The 14,249-nt window shown below is 46.1% G+C and overlaps 1 protein-coding gene across 1 annotated transcript in view; it reads right to left on the bottom strand.

Annotated features, from left to right (window-relative positions):
- LOC144824349 (gamma-crystallin A-like) overlaps positions 1-13,925 on the bottom strand; it is a 60,370-nt gene extending 46,445 nt beyond the window's left edge. Inside the window, exons 1-2 of the mRNA XM_078683464.1 lie at positions 13,791-13,925; positions 7,518-7,582 (exon numbers count right to left, since the gene is read on the bottom strand). Coding sequence (XP_078539590.1) covers positions 7,518-7,582; positions 13,791-13,925 — 200 coding nt within the window. The remainder of the gene's footprint in view (positions 1-7,517; positions 7,583-13,790) is intronic.
- Between the last annotated feature and the right edge of the window lie 324 nt (positions 13,926-14,249).

Below are 14,249 nucleotides of genomic sequence, written 5' to 3'. Positions count from 1 at the left end.
TCAAACTGAAACTGCTCTAGAACAGTATACAGATTTCAATAGAGGATTCTTTTTCTTTATAGGACCTATCCAGAATAGTAAGTTAATCCGTAGATTAACCAGAACCCTTGAAGCAGTAGTGAATGAGACTGCTTCTGCCCTAGGTAACTTAACCGAAGAGCAATCTGCTATGAGATTTGTCGTGCTCCAAAATCGTCTCGTTCTTGACGTCATACTGGCCGATAGAGGAGGAGCATGTAGAGTCATCGGATCTAGTTGCTGCATTTTCATTCCAAATAACGCGCCGTCTGTTTATTCAGCTATAACCAGACTTCATAAAATTGCCCACCAGTTACACCAGAATCCAGGCACCTGGACATGGTCCGGTTGGTTTTGGAGTATTATTTCTGCCTGGGGATGGAAAATATTGTCATTTCTAGGTATTGCAGTAGCGATCATATTCAGTTGCTGCCTCTGTATACAATGTGGCCCTGCGATTTGCGGCATTTGTGCTACCTCTTGTATTCCTAGTCCCAAGTCCCGTCTTAGATCCCGTTCCAAGAAATTTCGAGACGAGCAAATGATACTGTATGAAATGATAGATGGTGTCATGAATATTGATGTTTCCTGATGGAAACGTAGTGACAAGGAGGGAATGTGGAAAAGTAAATTTTGCCATGTTCTGTGTCCCTACGTGTCCCCCATCTTATGTTGTATGTGCATGATTAATATGCATATGTATTCCCCATAATCGATTAAAGACGCAATTACAGTTGTGTCCATCTCTAGTATGCCAGTTTCCAGTTCTCGTGAAAGCTACGAGTATCAGGCCTATGTAAAGCTACGTTGCCACGTTTCTCAGTGTGCACGTTATTTCATTGAAAAGTCTCCGTTTCTAGGCCTCAAAAGGGCCCGGACTCAGATTCAGCTCCTGTCTCCTGAACCCTCGCTGAGGAGCGATACAGCCCCCACCTGTATCCCTGACCCTTCACTTACTTCCTGCCTCACAGTGCCCGGCTCGGCCTGGCTCTGCCTGCCAGTCTGCCAAGAGTATGTTATGATTCCAGTTATCAGTCCAGCTCTCCTTCTCTGCATTCCTAAACTACTGAATCGCATCAATAGTTTCAGTCATCGTCTAGCCTTTACGTCTCCATGTAAGAGAAATACTGTATTAATGGTCATTTAATATTCCTCAACACACACTACATGTAGAATAATGCATGCACCAGTCTTAGTGTCTGTTAGCCTTTGCCCTGATAACTTTTGGATTCTATCAACATGTTCTCTAAACATCAGATACTAGATAGTGTTTAGGTACATGTCGCTCTGACTCTCCAGACTTTCGTCTCTCCTTCTAGCTCAGAAGTCATAGCCCCCAGCTTCTCCTAGTAACACGTCATTGTCAGTTTGCGCGCACCACTAGGTTAGAGGTCCCGGCTCCTTAGGTAGCCCCCTCCATGTTTCCGCCCCATTTGTGACATATTCCGTTACGTTTACATCACATGTCTATGTATACGCCCTGTTCACGCCTCTTGTTACACCTCCTTTCTGCCTTATCTCTCGCGACTGTTACAGGCCCCACCCACTGTCACACCTACTGTATGTACTGTAATGCAATTGTTTTAGTATATATACTTGTGTATTGTTATTAAAAGCTAGCGCGCTCATTCCAGCTCCTGCCCGACAGCTGTCGGGGCCACCCTGTTGGCTAGCCATCCCAGATCTTGCCCGTGCAGGTTGTCCTGTTCCTGTCCTTTATGCTGTATTAAACCTGCAAACTCCTACTACCTCGAATCTTGACTCTTATTTATTGAGCTATCTGTTATTGTTATGTCCAGTCAAAAATAGAGGTATTATTTATTTATTTACCACAGGCTGATACATAATCAGCCGGTCGGAATTGAAGCCGACGATGGGGTTCGGAGACTTTCTAACTTCCATCATAATAGGCCCCCTAAGGTGAAACGTATAAAAGAGCAAACACATAAAAAACTGAACTAGACAAAAAAAACTACTCCCAATAATTGAGGTCTACCTGCTCTTGGGTTCCAATGCAACTGTGGCTTATGCAGTGGCGGCTGGTAACATTTGAAAGCGGTGTGGCGGAAAAGTGCGGGATGAGTGTCCCGTGGATAACAAAATACACAAGTCTGTGACTGAAGCATTAACACCTCTGAGCAGGTCTTCCACAAAACAGGTTTACAACAGGATACACAATAGAGTGTCCGGTTTTCCTCCGTGAATAGGTCAAGTCCAGTTTTTAGAGTTTGCATTCTGAGACATTTATTCCACACAAATACATTATAAAAACATGATTGCAACTCCCAAAATACTAACAAAAAAAACCTCTGACCTGGATAAGGTCTCACGCATGAACCTGGAAAGCTACAGAGCCTGTAATGAAACGAAGTAGTGCATTCTGGGATTTGTGGTCTACGCATTCTTCTTCAACTGATAGATATTTTTTTTTAAGGAAACCCCTGTACCTGAAACGGTGTCTTAAGCTCAGTATTGTTTCTCTGCCCAGGCCAGTGGGGGTAAAATCGGCGATGGAAAATATTGGCTCATCATGGTACTGGTAACTGTTACGGTCACGGTGTCAGGGCGGGCAAGCCATGTCCCAGTGTGTGCTGCATCACGTCACTGGTAGGCCCTGGCCTCCTGGCCTGCCTGGGCCTGCAGGCCCAGAGGAGGTCAGGGCAGCCCAGGGCCTACCAGTGACGTTACGCAGCACACACAGTCATCTTATCTGATAAGATTCATGGCCCGGCACTGTAATAATAACGGACATGTCAGCCAGCCACAACATCATTCACTCGCAAGTTTCAACAACAAACACATTTATAAATGATATGCATTGCACTTGCATTAAAATATTGGCTCGTCGTGTAGACTCGTCGTGTAGACTCGTCGTATGTACATACAGGTGTCACTCACTGCACACTGTCCAGCAGTCACGGCTCGCTCACAGTGGGGGCCAGGGGGGGGGGGGGGGTGGCGATAAATAAAATAAAAAACTTACCTTGTCTTGGCCGGGTCCACTCCACACCATCTCTGCTCTGGGGTCCCGTCCCGTTGGCGCCTAGACTGAGTCACTCTCTCCGAAGTTCAGACTCTGGCCGGCTCTCCGCGCGCCTCTAAACAATAATGGCGGCCAACTAAGACACAGTAGTAGGCTAGTAGCCAATCCTGATGCTGCTCTCTTTAGAGGAGAGCTGCTCTCTAAAGAGAGCAGCATCAGGATTGGACTGAGCCTTAAAAAAACGTTGTTCCTTTTTCAAGCACTGGGCTGCATTAGGTAACCCATTACACTGCACAGAGTGCTTGCTTTTTTAATATCCACGGTTTCTTCACTACAGAAACCCTGCCGGTCAAACACCACATGCGCAGTGAGTGCGCACTGTGCTGCCTGCCACAGAGTCCAGCGCCACCCAGTGTCAGACAGTGCACACTGCATACTGTCTGAAGCACAATGACACACACCGCAGGGCAATAATTATCGGGCAATTTATTCGAGCGGCACGTTAATTTATAAAACTTTTATTAACGCACCGCTCGAATAAATTGCCTGATGATTATTGGTGGGGCAACGCCCAAACGCCCTAAAGGTAAAACCGCCACTGGGCTTATGGACTAATGATAGCTGCTACCCTTAATAGTAGGCTATCCCCTCTGCCTCTTTCACCCCTTCCCCACCACATCTGGCCATCACTCCATTCCTGAAACAGATTGTCTGCCCCTTTCAGTAAAAATGAACACCCACGTGATTGTTCACCTCAAGCTCTCCCCATGTCCTATTTTAAGGTATGAGACAGTCTTAATTGTGATGCAGTGGACCCTCCACACTCCTGGGCCCCAGTGCCACTTCGCTTGTTTCACTAATGAGACCTACTGCCTTGTGAAGCGGGAACTCTTCTCTGCCCCTTGTTAAAGTCCTCCTCCCATCCTTCTTTCTGTCATCACCCTGAAGCCTAATGCTAAGGTGTCTCCTGTTCTACAATTATGCCCTCTCTTGAGCCATTGGTCCGATGCCGAAAACAATACTGGCACAGCATGGGTGCACTGAGCCCTGAGGCAAGAAAGTAATGAGTAAATCAGCCTTACAAGAGGTTTAGCAGGGCCCTCACAGGCAGGGGTTCAGTTACCTCTGCACTTGCAGCACCAATGATGCCTACTCCTCTCCCCATTCCACTGGCCATTATTTCTAGGCCCAAAACCCAAAGAAGACTGTCTGCTCCTTTGGAAAAAGGGGGAAAATGTCCACTCACACGCCCTCACCCCCTCGATTGCTTGTAATCTGAGCTCCAATTCTAACAAGAAAATTGGCTTCCCACCTCTTTGTGCTAGCACCACACCCGTTATTGGGGTGCAGTGGCCCCTCACACCATTGTCCCAGAGCCAATGCATCTGTTGAACTAATTGTAGTGATGGCCCTTTTAAAAAAATTAACCTACATTTTTCAACACTTTCTTCAGGGCATCTCTATGGAGAAGGTGGGAAGCTGTCTTTATAAATGAAAAATATAAACTCCACATAACACTGCCTCCACTGGGCCATCTCTTTGATGCTATCCATGGATATCACTCCTTTACTCTTCGTCCTGGGCCATTACCCAGAAACTCCAGGGGTCCGGACAATCAGTCCTCTGAATATGACCCTTTTGGCCCCCTCCTTTCTATACTCTCAACTCACCTGAAAGAACATCTGCATGTAAACAGAGGCCAAAGATGGCAGGCTGTATGAGGACTAAGGTGCCCATGTGTTTTTAATTTTACATAAACTGTTCCCATACTTTAAAAAAAAAGCCCAGATTTGTTAATGGGGACCTGAAGGCAACTCTGCATGAGAGTTACAGGAGGGGTACAAATTGATTCAATTTATGGAGTCACTCGAAGCATCATGATAACAAAAATGTATTCTTTTTTTATATGTGATGTAAGGATGCTGAGTTTTATAAAGTGTCTTTTTAATGGACTTATAAAAACTGATTGAAGTAGATTATTACTAATATGTATTCTTTGAAAGCACTTGTTTTATCTCATATAGGGTCTTTGGAATTATGCGGTTGTGCAGCCGCTGCATTTTTCGCAATATTATGGATTTGCTGCATTTCCCATATAATCCACCACCTGCAGTAGAATATGCAGATTTTAATGAAAACTATTTTGTTTCTAGCTCAAACGGATCAAAAGTTACTAAAAACAGACGTGTTGTGCACAGCGGAAGTCCCTCACAAAGGGTAACTGACCATCTTTCAGTTGCTTATTTCTGTATTTTCCTGTTAAATTTGCGTTAATGTTGAAATCTTTGCCCAGACTATCCTATCATGTGAAAAAATGATAAAATAATTAAGTAATACTATCAAAAAATGTGCTGCATTATACTGCATATGTTTTCATTTCTTGCTGCATAATTAGTAAACACGGCCTCATAATTTGGTGCTCCCCTGCCACATAATTCCAGTGGCCCTGAACACATACACAAAATCATTGTGTGGCAGCCTATCTTATACAGTGTTCAGTACAATTTTAGAATAATGCCTTACATATTCACATTGCTTTCTGTTACATGCTGGGACCTTATAACACTATAAATATACAAGTCATTATTATGCACTGCACCAACCAGGATTCAGTTCTGTGACTCTCTGATCTCACATAGAGACATCTGCAGTGATCACATTAACCCGGTTTCATAATGCGAACTAGTGCATTTCCCATCATTTAGTTTAATGTGCATTTATTTTACACATAATTTTACACTTTAAGGGATGTGCATGATTTTAAATGCAGTTGATATGAACCTGTAAATATAACAAAATACTTATAGAATATTTTATTGCTTTTAACCAAGCCATTGACCCTGTCACCCCAGGCCTCAGGATCACAGCAGCCTTACTTTTTTTGACAAACAACTTTCATGTAAATGAAGACAGCCTGGGGGGGACGCACCTCCCAGTTTAAAGACATCTGCTCTTAAAGTATTCGCTGAACCAGTATCATGTGCCCTGATGACTATAAACATAATTATAATCAAAGGTATACAAAATGTTATGTTATGTTATGTTATGTTATCCCGGGGTTTTATATAGCGTACGGCTACTCAGAAGAGTGTCCCGACGCTTTGAATTGCACACAATCTCATAACACAACAAGAAGAGAAAATAAAAACAGAGAGAAAGAAACCTAATAGGGCCAGGAACTAAGAGGAAAAAAGCCAAGTTTTGAGCTATTGAGGTATTCAATTTGCTTTTGCGTAATTATGCAAAATTAGGGGGAAATTTACAATTGCTTAATATGCAAATCGGTCATTTAGCGCTTTATTTTAGTATAAAATTCGTTCTTGCGTAACTTTTTGATGCAAAATGCAATTAAAACAACAGCTCCAACCTAAGGGTGACACTTGACTCCAAACTCAGCTGGATGACCCACAGATGGAAGACTTGCCAGAAAGCATCAAACAAACTGGCTGCGTTGTATAACTTCTGAGGACCAAGTTGATGTCTATGCGGAGCAAGGTGCGTGCAATTACCTCAATTATTCGACCAACAACAACACATGCTTCACCGGTATGGAGTGGTTGCCATCCAAAGTGTCGGAAAGAGCTGCAGAAACTACAGAGGAAGGCCTTACAGAGAGCTGCAGGTGATCCCTGCTTCACAAGAACCACAGACCTCCACAGAGATCTAGGCTTTGAGATGTTGGACGGCCATCTCCGCAAACAGAACGAGAAATACTACAACGGATTAGATCAAAAGGAAAACCCACTGATCAAGAAACTTGCGGACATTTCTGCAGGCCCGTATGACCGTTATCTGCGGTTCCCAATCACAGCGCTGACCGTGTGAACCAACTTCACCTGTGACAAAGTTTTACAGATCAATAAGAAAACCAAAACTGAGACCAAAAATTTTTTCGGAATGAATGTGGAATAATGATACTCCACCTCTGTATCCAAAACACGCCATTGTCAGAAGGAATCTGACAGCCAGAGAAGACGTCTTGCATTTCACACGAGAAAAATAGAGCAAAAAACACAAGTGCCACAAGCGGAAGCTGCTCATGATCTGGATGTTCACGCTGTCCCTACATTACAATGTTGTTATGAATGGCTGCGTAATGACGTGATGTGGCATAATTATGGAAATTTCATGCAACAAGTGTAACACAAAATTCCCAAAAATGTGTATTTTGCCTGGTCATAGTGACCATATTCACTGCTGACCGGTGCGTAGCTACAGTGTCCGGTGAAAACACACCCAATATGGCTATGGCATACTTTCCAAGTGTGACCAATAAGTACACAGCCAGTGTGAAGGGCAACGTGCCAGTGGCGCTGGTGGAGAGGGGTAGAGGGGGCGGGCCATACTCAGTGCGCCAGTTGGATATGTAACACTCAGTATGACGGGAAAATATACCCTGTGCGCCCGGCAGGAACACGCCCAGTGGGCACACCCGATGCCAGGGACCGCTGTGAGTTCAGAGATGAACGCGGAGGGATACACACCCGGAGGAACCAGAGCTGCAGCACCGACTCACCTCGAGTGACTGTCCGGCTGCGGTAACGCGATGAAAGGCCTCCCCTTTGAGCCCCTGCCCCACCTCTACAGCTTAAATACCAGGGCTGGCTCAATAGGTGGGTGCTAGAATGACCCCAGCGCAGACCCCCGACCCTGCGCATTGATATGCTAAGCGCAGCCGGCCCTGTGCACAGAATCCCTCGAAAGCGAAGAAAGGGCCCTGGTCCTGCAGTGCACACATTTTCACTGGCCACGTTCAGCACAAATTGTAGCCACACAGAATAAAACAACGTTGAAACTGGAGCGCCATGACCCACATGCCCATCAGTCCCTGGTCCCTCCTCCCCCTTCTCAGAGAGGACAGAACGGGAGGTGTTAGAGTGGGTGGCCGGGTGGGGGGTGGGCAGATAAATCGCCTCTTTGTCTTCAATTGTTTTCAATTACTACAGTTGCTATTTCGGTTAACAGAAACACTTTTAGAGTATTTAACGCCCCAGTGTATGCTGGGAGTTGTGGTCTTTCTTTGCTTCCATTTGATCATTTCCACTCACATATATGAAAACGTTGTGTAAGTATACTCCCCCCAGAAGAAACCCTATGTTTACCATACACACATTTAACATGGGCATAATAGATCTGCTGCAGTTTGGGATTTTTTGGTCATAGGCAATTGGGAATCAAAAAATGTTGAAGTATTTTTTGGCAATATATGTAAGCCAGCAAACTCTCTCTAACTACCTGTGCCTCAACACACCCGGTGACTCTACTGGTTTACAATGCATAGGTGTGCACTGCAACCCTCACTTGTTGTTGCATATCTCAATGTGCACCTCACAATCCTTTACAAGCCACAAGGGGAACACCCTGACAAAGGAGGGTTCGGTCCTCCCTGCTGCTCAGAAAGGAGAGCACAAATGGCTTGTAATAGGAAAACCCCATACATTTAGTGTAGGATCATGTGTATGATATGTTGTTTATGTACTGCACTCCTGGAATTCATTGCAGCAGAGCTGGAACCAACGTGCATGTTTATCACCCATTCTAAAAGCATAACTTTTGTATCCCTCAGTATATATTTTAATTTTTAATCTATACCATATGCACCTAGAAGATGTATTTGGCTAGAAGAATCAAAAGATCAACGATTATAAAGAAGGTGTGGTTGGGGCGGTGATGCTGGGATCACATTAGAAATTATAGAGAGTAGCGGAGCATTTTGTGTTGTAAAGGGTAGGGAAACTGCTGAAAGTAAGAGAATTTTGACAATAATCCATGTGACTCAAAAAGCAGGGTCTACGGATCAATAAACCAACGGAGCCGGTTACATATGTATGTGGAACACACGCTGGACCAAAATGGGGACGCAGACCCACCACTGAACCTGCTGACGAGATGGGGTCGAAGAGTGGTATCAGATTTGCTTTCAGGCCAGCAGCAGGCTGGGTCTTAAGGATGGCGGTCAGAGAGCCTCATTGGCTGTAAGCACAGCCTGACACGCTGGGTATGAGTTCTAGTTTTGGAGGAGAGGTTTACTTGATGTGTTGTGGAGGAGACACCTCTGTAGAGGGAAGTTTGCCTCTGAGATAACAGTGTTGCTCTAAGTCAGGGTTCTCCAAAGTCGGTCCTGGAAGGCCGGATCCATACCAGATTTTTAAGATAACTACTAGTGGCCGCCGGCACGGATCAGGAGTGGTAGGCGGGTGGGGGAGAATGTAAGAAAATTACCTTATTAACGCCGCGTCTCTCCAGTCTGTCCTCCGCATCATGACTCAGCCAGAAGAGGAACCAGAAAGCACCAAGGCTCCCCTGACCAATCACAATGCTGCATGCAGCGTTGTGATTGGTCTGAGTACCTTGGTTCGGCGCTCAGCCAGGGAAGGGGGGCCAGGGCATGTTCTCCATGCAGGCTCTAATGTAGCCTATGTGGAGAACATATGCCAAGTGCGCATGATCCAGGCTGGCCATGCATTCATGCCCACTTGGAGTGGGCAAACCACTCCTTCCCTGCTCTGAGAGCAGAGCAGCCCCGCCCACCCCGGCCACAAAGCAGTAGGAATAAATAAAATTATCATAACATTCAGTTATTATCATTATATTTTTCCTTTAGTTACACTGCTTAAAAGCAGTGGGTCAACGCTCCTCCGCCTTAGCGAAGGAGCCACCACTGATAACTACATTTATCTAAATGGGGATATGCTAAATATCTGGTACGGATCCGGCCCTCCATGATCGACTTTGGAGAGCCCTATTCTAAGTGGAGGTTTCAGGCGATTGATGCATCGGAATATAAAGGTGACTCAAGCATCAGAGGGAGCCACATAGTAAGACGAGAAGGGCGCAACAGGTACATACACTTTATCTGCTAAACAAGGGTGGCTTTGAAAGACCACCAAGAAGAGCGCTGTACATCTGTCTACAGGCTCTGTGTGATATTTCAACCAACATTAGGCATACTGGTGCCCCAGTTTCACATTTCCCCTTATAAATATAGGCCTAGAAGTAGGGGAATACTTGGTAGTATTGGCTGAAAAACCAGGACTGCTTGAAAGTTGCACTCATGACCCAGGGCCTCTGACAGTTGTAACGTTGTTGATACAACCGAGTCAGACCAGGTGGGCGTTAAGACTAGAATATTTGGGGGTTCAGCTTTGCCCTGAAAGGACGTTACGGATGACTGCTGCTTGGCTTATGAATGAGTAACCAACCGCATGGTCCTCATACACTATGAGAAGGCAGCCACTATAGATGTTGGCATCTGCTGAAGTACAGAGTACTGTGCTCTAAAATGGCCTCTGCATTGTGGACATCTTGCGTCTCAGATCTGTTTTACTATTCCTACATACAGTGACTTGCAGCACTCGAGAGATAGAAAGACGAGGGCCTGTGTGGTGGCAGTGAGGTTGCATCGAGTATTGTATAATGTTTGATGTGATTGCTGTACTCGCCTTCTAATCCTTGATCAATCAATCAATTAATCAAGGGTGTTTAAAGCGCGCTACTGACCCGTGAGGGTTTCAAGGCGCTGGGGGGCGCATAGATATGTTCAGCCGAAGAGCCAGGTCTTGAGGGTCTTCTTGAAGATGTTTAGGGAGGAGGAGAGTTTGATGTCTACCGGTAGTTCGTTCCAGGTCTTGGCTGCAAAGTGAGAATGATCTTCTGCCTGCTCTGGCTCTGTGGATGTGCGTGGTTTCGGCCAGTGCGAGGTTGGAGGATCGGAGGTTCCGTTTGGGTACGTGGAAGTTGACTCTGTCGTTGAGGTATTGTGCAGGCATTTGTAAGTGTGAGCGAGGGCTTTGAAGGTGACTCTCTTCTCCACGGGGAGCCAGTGGAGTCTCCGTAGGTGTTGGCTGATGTGTTCATGGTGGGGGATGCCGAGGACCAGTCTGGCTACGGTGTTCTGAATAGTCTGGAATTTGCAGAGCAGGGCCTTGTTTATGCCGATGTAGAGCACGTTTCCGTAGTCCAGTCTGCTGGCGATGAGTGCGTGGGTTACTGTCTTCCTTGATTCGGGAGGGATCCATTTGAAAGTCTTGCGGAGGAGGCGGAGGGTGTTGAAGCAGCTGGAGGAGACGGTGTTTACCTGTCGGCTCATAGTGAGCGATGGGTCGTGTACAATGCTGAGGTTTTTGCGTGATCTGTGGGTGTGGGTGGGCTTCCGAGGGAGGTGGACCACCAGGTGTTGTCCGCGGCTGATGGGGTGGTCCCAAGGATGAGGACTTCTGTCTTCTCTGTGTTGAGTTTGAGGGAGCTGTTGGTCATCCAGATTGCGACGTCTTGCATGCCTGTCTGGAAGTTGAGTTTTGCGGTGGTGGGATCTCTGGTGAGGGAGAGGATGAGCTGGGTGTCATTGGCGTAGGATACAATGTTGAGGTTGTGTTGTCGTATGATGGTTGCGATGGGGGCCATGTAGAAGAGGGTCGGCCTCAGAGATGAACCCTGATGTTCGTGGAGGCGGAGTGGAAGGGTTGTAGTCTGATCCTGTGGGTTCTGCCAGTGAGGAATGATCGGATCCGGTCCAGGGCTGAGCCTTGAATGCCGGCATCGTGTAGTCTGGTTACTAGCATGTGGTGAGAGACGGTGTCGAAGGCTACTGACAGGTCAAGTAAGATGAGGGCTGTGGAGTGGCCTTGGTCCAGGAGGGCATGGATGTTGTCTGTGGCGGCGAGTAAGGCGGTCTTGGTGCGGTGGTTGCTTCGGAATCTGGATTGAGATGGGTTGAGGACGAAATGCGTTAACTCCCTGTTGACTGTTTTCTCTGCCACTTTGGCCATGAAGGGGAGGAGCAAGAAGGGCCGGTTGTTTTTGAGGTCGGTGGGGTCAGTCGTGGGTTTCTTGAGCAGGGGCCTGACTTCTGCTTGCTTCCAGTCATCTGGGAAGGTGCCTGTTTCGAGGGTGGTGTTAATGGTTCGTTATAGTTCGGGTGCGATGACGTCCGTGGCTCTGTGGTAGATGTGCGGGGGGCAGTGGTCGGTGGAGGCCTCCGAGTGGATTCCCTTCATGGTTGCGCCGGTGTCAGCAGTTGTGATCGGTGTCCATTTGGAGATGGTGGGCTGGCAGGTGCTTCTGGGAGGCGGGGGCTGGGTGTGGCGTCTTGTTGGTGGTTGGTGAAGTTTTCGTAGATTGCTTTGATCTTGAGGTGGAAGTAGGTTCCAAGCTTGCCGCAGAGTTCTTGGGACGGTCTGATGTCTGTGGCTTCGCAGCATCTTGGGACGGTGTGATGTCTGTGGCTTCGCTGAAAGCACCCTCCGCTCTCTCAGGCACAGGGATTCTGTTACCTTCTACTCCTATGCACTGCTTGAATCTCTACTTGCTGCTGTCTTCCTTGGTGAGGCTGGCATAAGTCAGTCTTTCTGTCATATCTGATTGTTCTGAGCTTCCTACCTCTCACCCCTGGCTTTGGGCTGAAAGTCTTTGCATTCCTACGCTGCTTGGTTTGATGGTTCGTGCTCCAACTACAATAGCTTCTGACATCATCATCTGGTGTGTATAGGCGCTGCACCGCACCATAGAAAAGCCAATTCATCATCTCTCTTTTATTTCATACTCAGCCCTCTATGGGGCTCAGACACCCAAAAGGGTCTGCTTGGGACCTCTTGTAGCCTCAAAAAGAAATGAAACCTCCCTACTGTGTTTCTATTGGAGATGTGACCCAAAAAAAGACAATTATGGGGCTTTAGCAAAGTAAGTTTAATGAGCATTACATCATCCACCTGTATTTTTGCTTCCGAAGGACACCAGAGACAAAAAGACCAACCAGAGCTTTCTAGTTATCCTATATCAGATGTGAGAAGCGTATGCATCCCTGCTCTTTCATACACGTAGTCCTTCGATTTGCAACCCAGTAGTAATTGTAGTAGTGGTGGTAGCAGTCGGAAAGATCATTTCTATATCACATACCACAAACTGAACTACTTCTAGTGCTTAAATAAAGATGGAAAAAAACCTGGTATCAGGGGATCAAACAGCCACAAGTAGTGACCATGTTATCCTGTCTTTGTTATGCTGCTCTGCTTTGACAATCTCGACTGAGTGTCCTGGAATAATTTACTTTGAAAAAGTAAGCATGAGAGTCTCCAGGCTTTTACTAACCTCACTGACACACGGGCGGTTACACTTTGCGAGCCGGTCACTGAACGAAGGAACACACGCAGTCCAAGAAGCGTAAGTACCTCTATTGAGGACCGCTTGATGAGAATAACGTTGAGGCACGTGTAGCCTTCTTGTTTAATGCGCTCCTATGTTGTTGTAGGTTCAGGCGATAAGGCGACATGGTCATTATCCGTATGTGAGTACGTGAGTAGAGCCAGCTTTGGTTCAGCGTTTGTGGGGCATGTGGTTCACGCTGTTGTAGATCATCGAGCACACGGATTCATGCGACTGTTTTCTTTTCCGCAACATGCATTGTCTAGCACATCATTTGTTTATCCCTGCGCGCCATATACACACTTACACGCCCGTAGTTTATTAATAGACGGCACTTCTTTGGGTTCCTTCATATGGTTGCTCTTTAAGCACGATGGCATGTTTTCACCAATACCAGTTGATGTAATCACGCATTCTGGCACTTTTTCATGAATTGTTTAGTGATAGATTGATACTTTCTTTTTGTTGTAGAGCATTCCCCTGTGGAAGGGCTAGTCATCAGCCCGAAATGCATTGGGACTGTTAACGTTGGATGTTGTATCATTGGAATTTGTTTATGGAACTTATTTTTCAAACACTTATGAAGTACTCATGAAGCTAATGAGTTTTGAGTAAATAACGTGGAACATCTCAATTGTGTGGATTATACTTTATGATGAACTGCATATAAACATTCAGACTTTGTTGCTATTTGAGTGCTGTGCACCAGGGAGTCTTCCTCCAAGTTGGGGAAGCTTGGTAGTAGTCCTTTGTCATTCACGCTGATTGGCACAGACAGCGTCATCTCTGGAAGCACGCCACAGACCATTACAAGAGGTTAAAATTGAATTCACCCAAGCTGTGCAAGTCCTTTTCAAACTTTTAGTCAGTCTCCAGACTTCCTCAGGTAGGTACAACGGGATAGGACTCTGGTTACATTTTGATTTTTTAGGTCTGTCCTTTGCAACAGCTGTAGCTCTCTATTCAAACTATTGTTTTTCTATAATAAAAAAAAAACACCATACATAACATACATACGCACAGGGTCTTTTATTCAATGGGCTTCATTCATCAGTCTGCTAAACTGTCATTCATATTTTGCTTCCGCTCACCACAGTATACAGCGTGG

The sequence above is a fragment of the Lissotriton helveticus genome, chromosome 3_1, assembly GCF_964261635.1.
Source record: "Lissotriton helveticus chromosome 3_1, aLisHel1.1, whole genome shotgun sequence".
Taxonomy (NCBI): domain Eukaryota; kingdom Metazoa; phylum Chordata; class Amphibia; order Caudata; family Salamandridae; genus Lissotriton; species Lissotriton helveticus.
This window is presented reverse-complemented; position numbering and strand designations above follow the sequence as displayed.